This window comes from Symphalangus syndactylus, chromosome 23 (assembly GCF_028878055.3).
Source record: "Symphalangus syndactylus isolate Jambi chromosome 23, NHGRI_mSymSyn1-v2.1_pri, whole genome shotgun sequence".
Lineage (NCBI taxonomy): Eukaryota > Metazoa > Chordata > Mammalia > Primates > Hylobatidae > Symphalangus > Symphalangus syndactylus.
In genome coordinates this window covers 36,220,256-36,238,257 of record NC_072445.2, presented here as the reverse complement: position 1 = coordinate 36,238,257, position 18,002 = coordinate 36,220,256, and the positions used below count along the sequence as shown (strand labels likewise).

The following is an 18,002-nucleotide window of genomic DNA, read 5'->3' as shown; positions in this document are numbered from 1 at the left end:
TAGTGGCCTAGAGCTTACTTCATGCCAGGCACTGTTCCTCTTCATCGATGATGACTCACTTGATCCTCACAACAACCCCGTGCAGGAAGAATGTTTTATTTCTCCATTTTACACATCAGAGAGGCTAAGTGACCTGCCTATAGCCTCATCGATAGGCTGTGGCAGACACAGGATTTGAATTAAGCATTGAGTCTCTTAACCACAATACTACGTTGCCTAATCGGGGGGTGGGGGGGAACATTGGCAGAAAACAAAAGAAGTGGATTAAGACCAGGGGTAGGGAGATTAGAACACCCAGTGGAGCATTGCTGATGGGACAGGGCTTGGTCTGTCATGGCCAAGGAGGCCTGCTGTCCCCTGGGCCAAGTCACCTCTTGGGGTGGAGGTAGGGGAGCTCCACTGCCTTTCTGAGCTCCCTGGCATGCCTTGTGTCCCCACAGACCGGCCAGGCCTCATGAACGTTCCACAGGTGGAGGCTATCCAGGACACCATCCTGCGTGCCCTCGAATTCCACCTGCAGGCCAACCACCCTGATGCCCAGTACCTCTTCCCCAAGCTGCTACAGAAGATGGCTGACCTGCGGCAACTGGTCACCGAGCACGCCCAGATGATGCAGCGGATCAAGAAGACCGAAACCGAGACCTCGCTGCACCCTCTGCTCCAGGAGATCTACAAGGACATGTACTAAGGGCAGCACCCAGACCTCCCTGCAGGCTCCAGTGGGGCCAGCACTGGAGGGGCCCACCCACGTGACTTTTCCATTGACCAGCCCTTGAGCACCCAGCCTGGAGCAGCAGAGTCCCACGATCGCCCTCAGACACATGACACCCACGGCCTCTGGCTCCCTGTGCCCTCTGTCCCGCTTCCTCCAGCCAGCTCTCTTCCTGTCTTTGTTGTCTCCCTCTTTCTCAGTTCCTCTTTGTTTTCTAATTCCCGTTGCTCTGTTTCTTCCTTTCTGTAGGTTTCTCTCTTCCCTTCTCCCTTGCCCTCCCTTTCTCTCTCCACCCCCCATGTCTGTCCTCCTTTCTTATTCTGTGAGATGTTTTGTATTATTTCACCAGCAGCATAGAACAGGACCTCTGCTTTTGCACACCCTTTCCCCAGGAGCAGAAGAGAGTGGGGCCTGCCGTCTGCCCCATCATTGCACCTGCAGGCTTAGGGTCCTGACTTCTGTCTCCTGTCTTCAGAGCAAAAGACTTGAGCCATCCAAAGAAACACTAAGCTCTCTGGGCCTGGGTTCCAGGGAAGGCTAAGCATGGCCTGGACTGACTGCAGCAGCCTGTAGTCATGGGATCCCTGCTGTAAAGGACAGTGGGCAGGAGGCCCCAGGCTGAGAGCCAGATGCCTCCCCAAGACTGTCATTGCCCCTCCGATGCTGAGGCCACCCACTGACCCAACTGATCCTGCTCCAGCAGCACACCTCAGCCCCACTGACACCCAGCGTCCTTCCATCTTCTCACACTGGTTTGCCAGGCCAGTGTTGCTGATGGCCCCCTGCACTGGCCGCTGGACGGCACTCTCCCAGCTTGGAAGTAGGCAGGGTTCCCTCCAGGTGGGACCCCACCTCATTGAAGAGGAGCAAGTCTCAAGAGAAAGAGGGGGTGTTGGTGGTTGGAGGAAGCAGCACACCCAATTCTGCCCCTAGGACTCAGGGTCTGAGTCCTGGGGTCAGGCCAGGGAGAGCTCGGGGCAGGCCTTCCACCAGCACCCCCACTGCCCCCCTGCCCAGTAGCAGCCACTCACATTATGTCAGCATCCAGGGCCAGGGCCTGGCCTCACATCCCACTGCTCCTTTCTCTAGCTGGCTCCACGGGAGCTCAGGCCCCACTCTTCCTGAAGCTGCCCCTCCAGCACACACACACAAGCACTGAAATCACTTTACCTGCAGGCTCCATGCGCCTCCCTTCCCTCCCTGAGGCAGATGAGAACCCAGAGAGAGGGACCTGCAGGTGGGCAGGCAGGGCTGGGCCAGGTCTCTGGGGAGGCAGGGGTCCTGCAGGTCCTGGTGGGTCAGCCCAGCACCTGCTCCCAGTGGGAGCTTTCCGGGATAAACTGAGCCTATTCATTCTGATGTCCATTTGTCCCAATAGCTCTACAGCCCTCCCCTTCCCCTTTACTCAGCCCAGCTGGCCACCTAGAAGTCTCCCTGCACAGCCTCTAGTGTCTGGGGACCTTGTGGGACCAATCCCACACTGCTGGTCCCTGCCCTCCCCTGCTCCCAGGTTGAGGTGTGCTCACCTCAGAGCAGGGCCAAAGCACAGCTGGGCATGCCATGTCTGAGCGGGGCAGAGCCCTCCAGGCCTGCAGGGGCAAGGGGCTGGCTGGAGTCTCAGAGCACAGAGGTAGGAGAACTGGGGTTCGAGCCCAGGCTTCCTGGGTCCTGCCTGGTCCTCCCTCCCAAGGGGCCATTCTGTGTGTGACTGGGTGGAAGTGCCCAGCCCCTGCCCCTACTGGCGCTGCAGCCTCCCTTCCATGCCCCAGGATCACTCTCTGCTGGCAGGATTCTTCCCACTCCCCACCCACCCAGCTGATGGGGGTTGGGGTGCTTCCTTTCAGGCCAAGACTATGAAGGGACAGCTGCTGGGACCCACCTCCCCCTCCCCGGCCACATGCCACATCCCTGCCCCCACCCAGGTCTGGTGCTGAGGATACAGCTCTTCTCAGTGTCTGAACAATCTCCAAAATTGAAATGTATATTTTTGCTAGGAGCCCCAGCTTCCTGTGTTTTTAATATAAATAGTGTACACAGACTGACAAAACTTTAAATAAATGGGAATTAAATATTTAAGAGCTGACTGGAAGCTGACTCAGTTACTTGCATGTTTTTCCTGGGGCTGACAGGGCTCCACACCTCCTCCACATCTGGTACTGGAGGGCAAAGGAGGCTTTGGGCGCCAAAACCCTCCCCTGCCTCCACCTCGCTTTGCTCACCACTTGTCAGTCAGGTGGACGACTGTGCCATTTCCACCCTGTGGAGAGAATTTGGGGTGTGAGGGGACAAAGGATGTGTGGTGCCCTGGCCTCACCTGGTGGAGCATCTGGGGTCTGGGGAAGGGGAAGGCCCCTGGAGGAGGTGGATGCAGGACTCAATAGATAAAGCCAGTTTTTCATCACAAGAGATCACGGATTTCCTCTCCTTTGCTGCCACCCAGGTCTCTCCTGTCTTTCCTGAGGTGCCATCTCCCCAGGGGTCCAGTCGAACCCAGCCCCCAGCAGCCATGGGTTTGTCTGCAGTGTGAGGCCAGGTCAGGGTATGTAACAGAGTATGTGTTTAGTCAGGAAAAAACTACAGCTAAACATTTCCAAATGGGGAATGTACTGCAGGGAGTTGTTACAAAAGTATTGGAAGTACTGAAAGATCAATAGGGGGAAATAGAGGTCATCCAGAGATGAGTAACTGCAGGAAGCCATTCTCACCTCCAGGGCTGAATGGGAAAATGGTATCATTCAGGGGCCACCGTTGCTACAACACACACTGACACTACAGCGACCCAGGAGCCTGAAGTCACCAGTTGATTTGACTGTAGAACCAGACTGCTGGTGCCTTGAGTTCACGCAGGTGGTACATATGGGGCCACCAGAGTGCCCGAGGCCACCACCACTGCTGCCCCTGGAACCTCACTGCTTGAGTGCTGTAGCCCCATAACTCATAGCCTGGTCTCAGCTGCTCTGCCAGAAGTGCTATCAGAGTTTGGGGTTGGGGAAGCAAAGGATTCTTCTTTCTGCCTATCTTCCAGTCTGTTGCTTTTACCTCCCATTGGGGGAAAAAAATGCATGGTAGTCTGGGAAATGGAGTTTGTAGACTTCCAGCCCTTGCAGCATAGAGGAGCATGTGGAAGGGTGGGAACTGAACCAAGAGTCTTCAGGCAAACAACTAGCACAGCGTACAGGCACCAGCCCCAGCGTGAGGGATCCCAGAGGCCCACAGCTAAGGGATGGTCACTACAGCACTTGCCTCCCTGTTTTCTTTCCTTTCTGGTCACCTTGGCAGAGCAATCTGAATTGTCAGGTCCCATATGGTTCATCTCAGTCCAGAGAGTGACAGCCCCAGGGGAACAGGAGGAAAAGAGGAGAAGGAAGAAAAAAAGGGGTGCTTGGAACCAGGGCATCTCTGAAATTGGTAGCCTTTTTTTATAATGGAATCCTCTGGTTTACTTGGTCTTATAAGTAAAATGTTTATTCAGAAACAGAATGCTTGTTCCTTGGAACTATAGGGAAAAATTAGCATTTAGACAAAAAGTTTTCTCAGCAAGGCAATTTTACTTTCTGCAGAAAGGGTGTTCCTCACAGATGGAACAATGGCGAGAGCACACACGAACAAAGGAGGGAAGCAATTTTTATCCCTTACACAGCTTGTCCCTGCTACTGTGTCCTGTCTCCATTGGCTGGAGCCAGACCACACAATCTAAGCTAAACCTGACTGGCTAATAACTTAAAACTTTCCTAAATAGGTGAAGGCAAGGGAGAACAAAGGAAAAGATGAAGTTGCTTGCAAAAGGACTTAGAAAAGTAATAACCAAATATCTTGGTTAAAGTACAAGGACATAGAATGTACTAATTCCCTTATATCTAACAGCTACACAGGATAGGGCTTAACAAAGAGTTACAAGCACAAAACAAGGTGGCTCGAAGGAAGTTAGTCTTTAAAAGAAACTATTATTTCTAACACTTATGATTTACTTTTTAACAAGAAGGGAAACTGAAGAGGAACCTTTTTTACTTTCTACACTTGGTTTATTTTACTCACCTCCCTATTATTTCCCACACTATCAAATGGGGAAAAAATAGTCAAAGACTGTGTGTGTCTCAGTTGTTAAAGGCCAGTCCTCTTCCCAGTGCTGAAGAGTTAAGAACCCAGTATACTAAATAACCAGTTCTCACTCAGTTCAGAGAGTCGAAGCTGTCTCAACCACTTTACCTGGCTTCTGGTGCTGCAAAGAGCATCATATTACTCTGGCGCCTGTTGTTACTATCCCTAATTGCTATTCCTTATTAAGCAGCTATTCATGCATTATACATACATCACCTCTAATCTTATAAGGTAAACATCACCTGTCATTTTACAGAGGAGGAAGCACAATGAGAGATTAAGGGGTGTGCCTGTGGTCACAGCTAGGAAGAGGCATGGCCAGTATTCCATCCACAGCCTTAGGATCTCTGCTTTTCACCCAGGATCAAAACTTTGGGGAAAACAGTTGGTCACCTGGTCTCTTTTTAATAATGCTCAGGACAAGTGAATCAAACATTTAAACTAAAAAAAGAAGAAAGCAAATGTAGAAGACTTAGAAGATTCTCTTGGCAATAATTCTATAAACCTAAAAGTATTCTGAAATTAGAAGTTTATTAGAGAGATGGCCAGGCACAGTGGCTCACGCCTGTAATCCCAGCACTTTGAGAGGCCAAGGTGGGAGGATCACCTGAGGTCAGGAGTTAGAGACTAGCCTGGCCAACATGGCAAAACCCGGTCTCTACTAAAAATACAAAAAACTTGGGCATGGTGGCACACACCTGTGTAATCCCAGCTACTCAGGAGGCTGAGACAGGAGAATCACTTGAACCCAGGAATTCGAGGTTGCAGTGAGCTGAGCTCACACCACTGCACTCCAGCCTGGGTGACAGAGAGAGACTCTGTCTCCAAAAAAAAAAAATTATTGGAAAGAAAGAAAGAAACAAGGTCTTGAGCTGGTAGTATTCCTGGGAAGCCTGACAAAAGCAGATGCAAAACCTTTCTGGAGGACGGATACAGGCAGTAGAGAATTCCCACAAAATCGTAGATTAAAAAAAACCAGCCTGCATGAAAATAAATAGACATAACAACCAGTGAAATTAGAGCCCTGGCACCTCAAAATATAACTATTGACTATTATACAGGAATTAAATGTTTTACTCGGGAGGCTGAGGCAGGAGGATCACTTGAGCCCAGGCGTTCAAGGTTGCAGTGAGCTATGATTGCGCCACTGCACTCCAGCCTGGGTGACAGTGAGACCCTGTCTCAAAAAAATAGGCTGGGCGTGGTGGCTCACACCTGTAATCCCAGCACTTTGGGAGGCCAAGGTGGGTGGATCATGAGGTCAGGAGATCGAGACCATCCTGGCTAAAACGGTGAAACCCCATCTCTACTAAAAATACAAAAGATTAGCTGGGTGTGGTGGCAGGTGCCTGTAATCCCAGCTACTCGGGAGGCTGAGGCAGGAGAATGGCATGAACCCAGGAGGCGGAGCTTGCAGTGAGCCGATATCGCACCACTGCACTCCAGCCTGGGCGACAGAGCGAGACTCCGTCTCAAAAAATAAAAATAAAATAAAAAATACTTAAAAAAAAAAAAAAAAGAAATCAAGGTTGGGCACGGTGGCTCACACCTGTAATCCCAGCACTTTGGGATGCTGAGGCAGTTGGGTCACCTGAGGTCAGAAGTTCGAGGCCAGCCTGGCCAACATGGTGAAACCCTGTCTCTACTAAAAACACAAAAAATTAGCCAGACACAGTGGCACATGCCTGTGGTCCCAGCTGCTCCAGAGGCTGACACAGGAGAATCTCTTGAACCTGGGAGACGGAGGTTGCGGTGAGCCGTGATTGAGCCACTGCACTCCAGCGTGGGCAACAGAGAGAGACTTCGACTCAAAAAAAAAAAAAAAAAAAAATCAAAACATAAGAAAGGAATAATTTGCTTTTTTTGGTTTTTTTGTTTTGAGATGTAGTCTTGCTCTGCAGCCCAGGCTGGAGTGCAATGGCGTGATCTCGGCTCACTACAAACTCTGCCTCCCAGGTTCAAGTGATTCTCCTGCCTCAGCCTCTCAAGTACCTGGGATTACAGGCACCCGCCACCACGCCCAGCTAATTTTTGTATTTTTAGTACGGATGGGGTTTCACCATGTTGGTCAGGCTGGTCTCGAACTCCTGACCTCAGGTGATCTGCCCGCCTCAGCCTCCCAAAGTGTTAGGGTTACAGGCGTGAGCCATTGCGCCTGGCCAATTTGCTTTTATAAGAAAAAAAAAAAAATTTAAGAAATGCCTGGAACTTCTAAGAAAAAAAAAAAAAAAAACCTGAATGAGTTAAAAATTAGACACAGCTAGAGATCATTTTTTGCACCTCAAGAAGGATCTGTAGAAATTTTCGGCCGGGCATGGTGGCTCACGTCTGTAATCCCAGCACTTTGAGAGGCCGAGGTGGGCAGTTCATGAGGTCAGGAGTTCGAGACCATCCTGGCCAACATGGTGAAACCCTGTTTCTACTAAAATACAAAAAATTAGCCAGGCGTGGTGGTGCACGCCTGTAGTCCCAGCCTCTTGGGAGGCTGAGGCAGGGCAATTGCTTGAACCCGGGAGGCGGAGGTTGCAGTGAGCCAAGGTTGCACCACTGTACTCCTGCCTGGCAACCGAGCAAGACTCTGTCTTAAAAAAAAAAAAAAGAAAGAAAATTTCCAGAAAATAGCACAGGGAAATCAAGATATAGAAAATATGGAAAGAATATCAATAAAAATTCCCATACACTGCAGAAGGGAGAAGTTGGTGTTGTACAATCAATGTGAAAAACAATTTGGCAAAATCTAGTCAAGTTGAAGGTGCACACACTCAGTTACCCTGCATTTTCCTATTAAAATGTGCCTGTGGATGCTACGGGGCACCACCCAGATCCCACCCCTCAGTACCCAGCTGCTGGGGGTATCGGCTGCTGAATTCAAAGCTGAGTTCCTCTCGGTGAATTGCCCTTACCAAAGGAAGCTGCCTCGCCCAAGGATATGCACGCACCCTGCTCAGGGCAGCCTGTGTCCAACATGGGAGTACAAAGGCCAAGCCTTCTTGCCCGTTTTGGGACAACTGCAAAGACTGGCCCAGCTCCAGAGCTGAGGCTTCTCTTACAATTACATTGCAGCTTAACTTCAATGGTTAACTTAACTGGTTAGGGAGAATCCTCTAACCAAACTTGCTTCCTTCAGTTCCTTACAGGTGTTGTTCTAAAGGGCATTCCCCAGAAAGTGCTGTGCAAGTAAACTTCCAAATCTATTTCCTAGAGAAGCCATCCTGAGACAGTACCCCAGAGAGAAATCCAGCAAATTACACCAAGACTTACATAAACGTTTACAGGAGCAATAGCAAACATTTGGAAACAATAAAAATGTTCATCAGGCTGGTGCAGTGGCTCATGCCTGTAATCTCAGCACTTTGGGAGGCCAAGGCAGGAGGATCACTTGGGGCCAGGAGTTCAAGACCAGCCTGGGCAACATAGTGAGACCCCATCTCTCCAAAAAGTTTTGTTTTGTTTTGTTTTTAAGACGGAGTTTCACTCTTGTTTCCCAAGCTGGAGTGCAACGGCGTGATCTCGGCTCACTGCAACCTCCGTCTCCCAGGTTCAAGCAATTCTCCTGCCTCAGCCTCCCAAGTAGCTGAGATTACAGGCGTGTGCCACCATGCTTGGCTAATTTTTTGTATTTTTAGTAGAAACAGGTTTCACTATGTCAGCCAGGCTGGTCTCAAAATTCCTGACCTCAGGTGATCCACCCACCTCAGCCTCCCGAAGTGCTGGGATTACAGGCGTGAGCTACCGTGCCCGGCCAAAAAGTTTTTAAAAATTAGCTGGGTGTGGTGGTACATGCCTGTAGTCCCAGTTACTCAGGAGGCTGAGGCAGGAGGATCACTTGAGCCCAGAAGTTTGAAGCTGCAGTGAGCTAAGATGGCACCACTGCGTTCCAGCCTGGGCATAGAGGGAGACACTGTTCCCCCAAAATATAAAGTATTAAAAACTTTTGCTACATACATTTAAAAATTTTCTACCTGAAAAAAAAAACACCATAAGGAAACAATTTTAAACCAACCATGTAAAAATGGCAAAACCTTTGGGCTAATTTCTTTATTATATAAAGAACAGTTATAGGCCGGGTGTGGTGGCTCATGCCTGTAATCCCAGCACTTTGGGAGGCTGAGGCGGGTGGATCACCTGAGGTCAACAGTTCGAGACCAGCCTGGACAACATGGTGAAACTCCGTCTCTACTAAAAATACAAAAATTAGCTGGGGATGGTGGCAGGCGCCTGTAATCCCAGCTACTCAGGAGGCTGAGGCAGGAGAATCACTTGAACCCAGGAGGCAAAGTTTGCAGTGAGGCGAAATCGCGCCATTGCACTGCAGCCTGGGTGACAAGATCAAGACTCCATCTTAAAAAAAAAAAAAAAAGAACAGTTATAAATCAACGAGTAAAAGGTCAATCCAATTGAAAAATGAGCAAAGGATATGAACATAACAGGAAATGCCTCTTAATATGAAAAGATGGCCGGGTGCGGTGGCTCACGCCTGTAATCCCAACACTTTGGGAGGCCAAGGTGGGCGGATCACCTGAGGTCAGGACAGCCTGGCCAACATGGAGAAACCCCATCTCTACCAAAAACACAAAATTAGCTGGGCGTGGTGTTGGGCACCTGTAATCCCAGCTACTCGGGAGGCTGAGGCAGGAGAATCGCTTGAACCTGGGAGACGGAGGTTGCAGTGAGCCAAGATCACACCATTGTGCTCCAGGCTGGGTAACAAGGGCGAGACTCTGTCTCAAAAAAAAAAAAAAAAAAAAAAAGAAAAGATGCTTAACCTCCCTCATAAGAGAAATGTAAATTAAAACTACAATGAGATACTGCTTTGTTTTTGTTTTTGTTTGAGACAGGGTTTTACTCTGTCACCCAGGCTGAGTGCAATGGCGTGATCACAGCTCACTGCAGACCGGACCTCTCAGGCTCAAGCGATCCTGCTGCCTCAGCCACCTGAGTAGCTGGGACTACAGGCATGCACCACCACACTTCACTAAGTCTTGATTTTTTATAGAGACAGGGTCTTACTATGTTGCTCAGACTGGTCTCAAACTCCCGGGCTCAAACGATCCTCCCATCTTGCCCTCTCAAAGGCCTGGGATTACAGGTGTGAGCTGTGGCACCCAGTATCTCAATACTGTTGTTTTACTTACTAAATTGAATACTAAAAAGTTTGATAACATTGTGTTGGCAAGGGTGTGCAGAAACCGGCAGTTCATACTGTTGGTAGGATTGTAAACTGGTGCAGCCTCCAATGAAGGTCATATTGGTAATACCTATAAAAATTAAAAAAAAAATTTGATCCAGCAAAAGTGAAATATATAACAAAAATTTCCAGGACTATTGGTTTCCCAACCTAGTGTTTCAACCTACTGATAGGCATAGCAAGTTGTAAAATTCAATTTTAAAATCTCTCCTGTAACTTTTAAGTTAGGCCGGGCGCCGTGGCTCACGCTTGTAATCCCAGCACTTTGGGAGGCCGAGGCGGGCGGATCACGAGGTCAGGAGATCAAGACCACGGTGAAACCCCGTCTCTACTAAAAATACAAAAAATTAGCCGGGCGTGGTGGTGGGCGCCTGTAGTCCCAGCTACTCGGGAGGCTGAGGCAGGAGAATGGCGTGAACCCGGGAGGCGGAGCTTGCAGTGAGCCGAGATTGCGCCACTGCAGTCCAGCCTGGGCGACAGAGCAAGATTCCGTCTCAAAAAAGAAAAAAACAAACAAACAAAAAAAAACAAAAACTTTTAAGTTAATTCCTCTCATTTTTTTTTTTTTTTTTTTTAACTTTCGCATCTTGTCTCCCATACAGGGCAGTGCAGTCTGGCAGAGAGAGAATGGGCTTTGGAGGCATAAGATGGGAATTCAGGGAGTCTTAGAAACAGAGCTGGAAGCGCTCTTAGAGGTCATGGTCCCCCTTCTCTAAGGTCCCCATCTCCTCAGGCACATTATGTATCAGACACTGAGGCCAAGGCCGGGGAGGCACCTTGTCCAAGGTCACATCAGGTCTCCTGGCTCCCCGCCCGTTGCTCTTTCCCTGCTATAAACCCTCGCTGAGCTGTGTGTCAGGCCCAGTGCCAAGCAATCTTCATCTATGGCCTCATTTCATCTTCACAACAAATATATCGGATGATCTTTGCTGCAAACAACTTAAGACAACAGATTGTTTACCTGGAAAAGGGAGTTATGAAGTGTAGTGCCAGCTCACAGAACCTCCTGGCAGCCCAACTGCCAAGCCTGGAGCCTCCTCGGCCAGAAACAATTTTCCTGTGCCCCATTGGGCTGCTCAGCACCCCCATCCCAAGGAGAAGGGGAGAAAGTCCCTGACCAACACTCCATCAGGGCCCAAATCCCATGGCCATGCTGCTGTCAGGACCAGGTGCGGGGGACAGACTCACTGAGAGAGGGAATCAGTCCATCACCCAGCTCAGGCTCGCCATGGGGGCAGGGATAGCCTGGTTCTTGGGGCCGGTGGATTTCCAGGAGTGCCAGTGAGCCCTGGCATCAGTCAGTCCCCAGACGGTTGCAGGGAAGAGGCACACAGCATCTATTTGAGGAACTTGATTGAGAACTCGGGAAGATGCACTTAGGGTCAGTCCCTCCCAGACAGACATTTCCATAGGCCTCCTGGGGGGCAAGGACATAGGCTCTGGATCACTCAGGGTTAGCCCCAAGCCAGGTGAACCATCTATTCTCAATATACCCAAAAAGTAGGCTCTGATGGGCTGCCTTCCTCCCATCCAATGTGGAGTGTCCTCACCACACACAGCTTCAGGAAGCCCCCTCCTGGCTACCTCTTATAGTGGCCTTTGCTGGGACATCAACACTATTCTAATTTTTTGTGACCAGGTTAGCAAGCTGGTTTCGTTGGCAAACACAGGCCAGGCAACAGGGACTTTTTGTGGAAAGATCTCAGGCCTGGAGTCAGGACCCTAGAGCCTCCTGAATCTGTCCAGTACAGGGCCAGTTTGGATCAGCCTCTCTGTGCCCCCACCCAGCTCACACCATCTCCCAGCCTGCTCTCTGATCTCTCCACCTGACCTTAGCTCCACAGGTGGGCCTCATGTAGCTCTGGAGGCGTGGGGAGGCTCCCAAGTGGCTTCCTCAGTCACAAATACCTTCAGATGACACGTTACTTCCCAAGCCCCAGGACTCCCAGCCTCCCAGGTCCTTAGTCCTGGGTCCCAGGTCGTCATGGCCCCCTCCCAAGTCACCCTGCCTTCCCAGACTGTTAAAGTCCTTAAACCATCCCCCAATTTCCTCCAATAATTACCTCAACATCCTTGAGGGGCTTTATACCCCACCCACAGCCCTGGAGCCTGGATTGGACACCCTGAGCCCCCAGCTCCCCAACCATCATGTCTGGGCCCTCCATGCCTCCCACCAGCAGGCCTGGGGCCATGGGAAGGGGCGGGCCTGGCTGCAAATCACCTCCTCCCTTTGGCCCTGCCCCCAGAGGGTGGGATAAAGGAGCACTAGGGCGGCCCCATCAGATTGTTACTAAGGGCTGTAGCTGGGATGGACCCTGCAGGGCCAGATGGCAGTGGCCATGGTGGGGAGCTCAGCCGCCACTCCCAGAGGTCATGCAGGTAGGGGGCTGGACCTCAGGGAACCACAGGGGAGGTGGGAAAAAATTTTCTGGAGTTTGGCCTGGCCTCTGGAAGCCCAGCCTCTAAGAATTTGGGATGCATCTGATAAGAAGCGGCTTCCTTGCCTCCTGCCCAAAGTTGGAAGGGTCTAGAGGTCATGTCTCACCCTCTTATAGTCTACAGGAGGAGACTGAAACCAGAGAGGGGGAAAGACAGACTGAGGCTGCCCAGCTGATTCAGGCCTGGCTCAGGGTCTGACCATGTAGAGCAGGGATTCCCCACTTTCTTTTCTTTTTCTACCCAACAAAGCTTTCTCTTGCCCAGAAACACCACACAGCTCCAGGCGGCTGGGATCTGGTCTTCTGGTCACCTTTGTAGCGCCAGCACTTAGCATGGTTCCACGTACTCATAAATGTTTGGACGAAACATGCCAGGTTGAACATTGCACCATTAGAGAGTTATGCCTTTGGGGATACCAGCTTTGTAAAAGGGCATGCTAGCTCATTGGGCCTTCCATCAGACATTCATACCTGAGCACAAATTCATTTTGCAAACAACCGTAACAGATCAGTTCTCCAAAGAAAACTGACTTTGCGTAAAGGAGGGATACTTGTGGGGCTTGGGGTCTCGGTGTGTCCTGGTTTTCCCAGGCTAGAAGGAAAGGCAGCCATGTAGTAGATGGGGAGGTTGGCGGGTGGGGGAGGATGTTTACTAAAGGATTGTTTTATTTTTTGAGACAGAGCCTTGCCCTGTTGCTCAAGCAGTGGTGCGATCTCGGCTCACTGCAGCTTTCGCCTCCCAGGTTCAAGTGATTCTTCAGCCTCAGCCTCCTGAGCGGCTGGGACTACAGGTGTTTGCTACCACACCGGCTAATTTTTGTATTTTTAGTGGAGACAGGGTTTCACCATGTTGGCCAGACTGGTCTCGAACTCCTGACCTCAGGTGATCCACCCGACTTGGCCTCCCAAACAGCTGGGATTACAGGTGTGAGCCACCATGCCCAGCCCCTAAAGGAGATTTTCAATTGTTCCTTCCTGAGCGAGGACAGGAGGGTGGCACCTACACTAAATTTGGGCTCTTAGCTTGTAAAAATCCTGGTTGAGGGCTTATTTGGCAGCCCCACCTGGCCCCTCTTGCTGCCAATCATCCCCTTGTCAGTTCCTCCTTTTCCCACTGCCTCCCTTCACCCATGGAGTCCAGTCCTCACTCCTCAGGCTCATTGTTCAGGGCCCCACGACTCCACCCCTTCTTTGGCTCCCCAGCCACAGAGCCCCTTTGGCTGCCTCCCCAGGACTGCATGACCTGTCACCTCTGGCTGCTCTATCCCTACCCCTTGGCCTGAGAACTTGGCCTGAGAAATTCCCCAAATCCAGCAGCCCTCACCCCTGACAAGTCAATCTTGGTTAACGAGAGAATTATTGGGCTGAGTAAGGACACCTGGGTTATGTAATCTTAGCTCTTGTTTGGAGTCTCAGGCCAGTTACTTACCTGTCTAAGGGGGTTTGAAAACTGGAAGAATGACTCCTGACTTTTAAGGCTCGTGTTGAGGATCAAATGAAATAATTTGACATTCCCCCAAACAAAATATGTTTTACTGGTATGCTAAGAGGTGTTTGGCTGAAGGGCCTAATCGAGTAACAGAAAGGACAAGTTTAAGCAATGCTGGGTTAAATCAAATCAATTCCTTTGCAGGACATATCAGAGCCTTTAGCGTGTTTACCTACAATAAACACTATATAATATGCCCCTAAGAAAATACAGAAGCGGGCCGGGCATGTGACTCATTCCTGTAATCTTGGCACTTTGGAAGGCTGAGGCAGGAGGATCACTTGAGCTCAGGAGTTCAAGACCAGCCTGGGCAACATAGTGAGACCCCAGGCCTGCAAAACATAAAAATAAAAAAAATTAGGTGTGGTAGTGTAGGCCTGTAGTCCCAGCTACTTGGGAGGCTGAGGTGGGAGGACTGCTTCAGTCCAAGAGGTCAAGGCTGCAGTAAGCCAAGATTGCACCCTCTCTCAAAAACAAAACAAAAGAACAGTACCTGAATTATAGAAGGTGCTTGCCTTTGGCCTTGGATCTCTCAAGCCACCCGCTTGGCCCTTTTCCAAGTGTACTTTACTTCCTAAAAAAAATATATATATATATATTATATATATATATATATATAATTAAGAGAGAGAGAAGGAAGAGTTTTTCTTTTCCTTTTTTTTTTTTTTTTTGAGATGGAGCTTTGCTCTTATTGCTCAGGCTGGAGTGCAATGGCGTGATCTCGGCTCACTGCACCTTCTGCCTTTTGAGTTCAAGCGATTCTCCTGCCTCAGCCTCCCGAGTAGCTGGGATTACAGGCATGCGCCACCACGCCCGGCTAATTTTGTATTTTTAGTAGAGACGGGGTTTCACTATGTTGGCCAGGCTGGTCTCGAACTCCTGACCTCAGGCAATCCCCCCACCTCAGCCTCCCAAAGTGCTGGCATTACAGGCATGAGCCACCATGCCCAGTCTGAAGAGTTTTTCAGATTGATTTAATCATAAGGCCCCTAGCCTCTGTTTCTGTGGCTCATAATGGGCAGAGAGTCCCTCTGGATGTGCTGGGAGAGCTCTGTCACTGGACTTTTGGGGCTAATGAAGGAGCTAGGGTGGTGGCCTCTGACAGTCCTCGAGGTCAGCTTCATTAGTGGCCCTTAGGAAAAGGCAAGGCTTTTCCAGCACATCCTCCATTGGTGGACAGGGGGACATGAGGCCTGCAAGTCCCTTGCTCTGAGGGTTCCTGGCTTCACCCCTGTGAGATTAGAGGCTCCTCCTCTCAGGGCTCACCCCTTCCACGGTGACTGTTTCACCTCCATCCACCCCTGAACCCCCACCCCTCAAGCCCTCCCTAACTTTGGCTGCTGCCCACTAATCTAATCCCTACTTCAACCCAGCCTCTTACTGTCTGCTTCCCCCCACTCACCAGCCCAGGCATATTCCAACATTTTTACTTGTAAACCTCCTAAGAGAAATTTGGAAAGTTATGTCTCCTCTCGATACTCTAAGTTATCTGATGGTTTTCATCATAAACATAAATTGTTGCAAAAGTTCTATTTTTTTTTTTTTTTTTTTTTTTGAGACAGAGTTTCCTTCTGTCGCCCAGGCTGGAGTGAAGTGGCACAATCTCAGCTCACTGCAACCTCTGCCTCCTGGGTTCAAGCAATTCTACCTCAGCCTCCTGAGTAGCTGGGATTACAGGCTCGTGCCACCATGCCCAGCTAATTTTTGTATTTTTAGTAGAGACGGGGTTTCACCATGTTGGCCAGGCTGGTCTCGAACTCCTGACCTCGTAATCCACCCGCCTCGGCCTCCCAAAGTGCTGGGATTACAGGTGTGAGCCACTGCGCCCGGCCCACTAGTGATGATTATTACTAGCACCTCCTCAAAGGCCTTTCCTGACCTCCCACCCTGCTGTCCATTCCATCACTGTTGACCGTTTGTTTCTGTCAGAGTCCTGCTATGATCTGCATTAGTCTTGGTTATTTACACCTGTGTTTTAGGGCCTGGACTGGGGAAGGGAAATGAGATGAGTTGCACAGGGTTGGATCTTGTCTTTATTCAAGAGTTTGATTTTTTTTTTTTTTTTTTTTTTTTTTTTGAGACAGGGTCTTGTTCTGTCACCCTGGCTGGAGTACAGTGGCGCCATCTTAGCTCACTGCAGCCTTAACCTTTTGAGCTCAAGTGATCCTCCCGCCTCAGCTTCCTAGTAGCTAAGACCACAAGTGCACACCACCACGCCTGGCTAATATTTTGTATTTTTAGTATAGACAGAGTCTTGCCATGTTGGCCAGGCTAGTCTTGAACTCCCGAGCTTAAGCGATCCCAAAGTGCTGGGATTATAGGTGTGAGCCACTGTGCCTGGCCTGAAAGTTTGATATTTTGTTAATGGATATTTTTGCATTAGTTTTGATTTTTTTTTTTTTTTTTTTTTTGAGACGGAGTTTTGCTCTTGTTGCCCAGGCTGGAGTGCAATGGCGTGATCTTGGCTCACCACAAACTCCGCCTCCCAGGTTCAAGCAATTCTCCGACCTCAGCCTCCCAAGTAGCTGGGATTACAGGCATGCGCCATCACGCCTGGCTGATTTTTTTTGTATTTCTAGTACAGACGGGGTTTCTCCATGTTGGTCAGGCTGGTCTCAAACTCCTGACCTCAGGTGATCCGCCCACCTCGGCCTCCCAAAGTGCTGGGATTACAGGCGTGAACTACCACGCCCTGCTGATTTTGATCTTTAAAAAAAAAAAAAAAAAAAAAAATTTATTTTTTCCTTTTGAGATAGAATTTCGCTCTTGTTGCCGAGGCTGGAGTGCAATGGCATAAGCTCAGCTTGCCGCAACCTGGAGTGAGAGAAATAAAATATTATTTCTCTTGGTTACTTAATTCTTTTGGCAGCCCCTGGAATTTTGTGTCCAAGGCGAGTGCCTCACTCACTTGCCCTAGTCCTGGCCCTGGTTTCTGGGTTCTCAGCTGGAGTCATAGTTATCATGCAGGGGCTCTATGCACTGTTATAAATGAAGGACCATGTGACTGACAACCTGGCATCTTCCCCAGCAAGAGTGGGCCCTGTCAGCTGCCTCTCCTTTTCTGTGCCTGCTTCTCTGCTAGCACCTGGCCCTTGGACACTCTGGGGAAGAGGTGTGACCTACACTCTGGCAGACCCTCGGCTTGGGCTGGGCCAGCCTGCTCTCATGGAACTAGAATGCAGCCTCTGTCCCTGTCCCTGCCCTGGTCTTCTCATGTGTGGGCTCCTTCCCCCTCAGGGCAAGGTAGGGCATGACAACAGCTGAGTTCCTTTCTACCTTGTACCTGTCCCAGACCCCTGGCCTAGGCCTGGACACTGAGGAGACTCTCACTAAATGCTTGCCCACCTCATCCTCCCCTCACCCTTCTCTACCTCCCACCTTGATTCCCCAGAGGAGGAGGGAAAGGGGGAGGGAGAGGGGAAGTGATAAGAGTAGTGATGGGAACAGCTGTCATTTACCCAGGGCTTGCTATGGGCCAGGGACTTTACAGACAGGGTCTTGTTTAAGTTTGACATCACCCCATGAAGTAGGTCCTACTATTATCCCCATTTTACAAATGAGAAAACTGAGGCATGGAAAAGTTAGGTGACTTGTCCAAGCTTACATAACCAAGAAGTAGTGGTACTAGGCAGAACTGGCTATATAATTTGTGGGACCCATTGCAAAATGAAAATGTAGGACTCAAAAACTATTAATAATTTCAAGACCGGGACAGCAGAGCATTAATGCAAGTGTAGGGCCCCTGTGTGATTGTATAGGTCCCCACTGGTGAAGCCAGTCCTGGTGGTAGAATGTGAACCTAGAATTCTGACTCTAGAATCCACAACTCTACTTTTGGGGAGAGTAATAGTCATCACCGTGATCACCGAGCACCTGCTATATGCATTGTGCAAAATCTCTTTTTTTTTTTTTTTTTTTTTTTTTTTTGAGACAGAGTTTTGCTCTTATTGCCCAGGCTGGAGTGCAATGGCACAGTCTCAGCTCACTGCAATCTCTGCCTCCCGGGTTCAAGCTATTCTCCTGCCTCAGCCTCCCAAGTAGCTGGGATTATAGGCATGTGCCACCACACCCCGCTAA

The 18,002-nt window shown here is 49.8% G+C and overlaps 1 protein-coding gene across 16 annotated transcripts in view; it reads left to right on the top strand.

The window, feature by feature from the left end:
• The window catches only part of PPARD (peroxisome proliferator activated receptor delta), an 85,716-nt gene extending 82,928 nt beyond the window's left edge, over positions 1-2,788 (top strand). For all 16 annotated transcript variants that reach the window (XM_055264407.2, XM_055264408.2, XM_063632177.1 and 13 more), the window contains one exon: positions 441-2,788. In XM_055264407.2, coding sequence (XP_055120382.1) covers positions 441-688 — 248 coding nt within the window. In that variant the 3' untranslated portion in view covers positions 689-2,788. The remainder of the gene's footprint in view (positions 1-440) is intronic.
• The last annotated feature ends 15,214 nt before the right edge of the window (positions 2,789-18,002 follow it).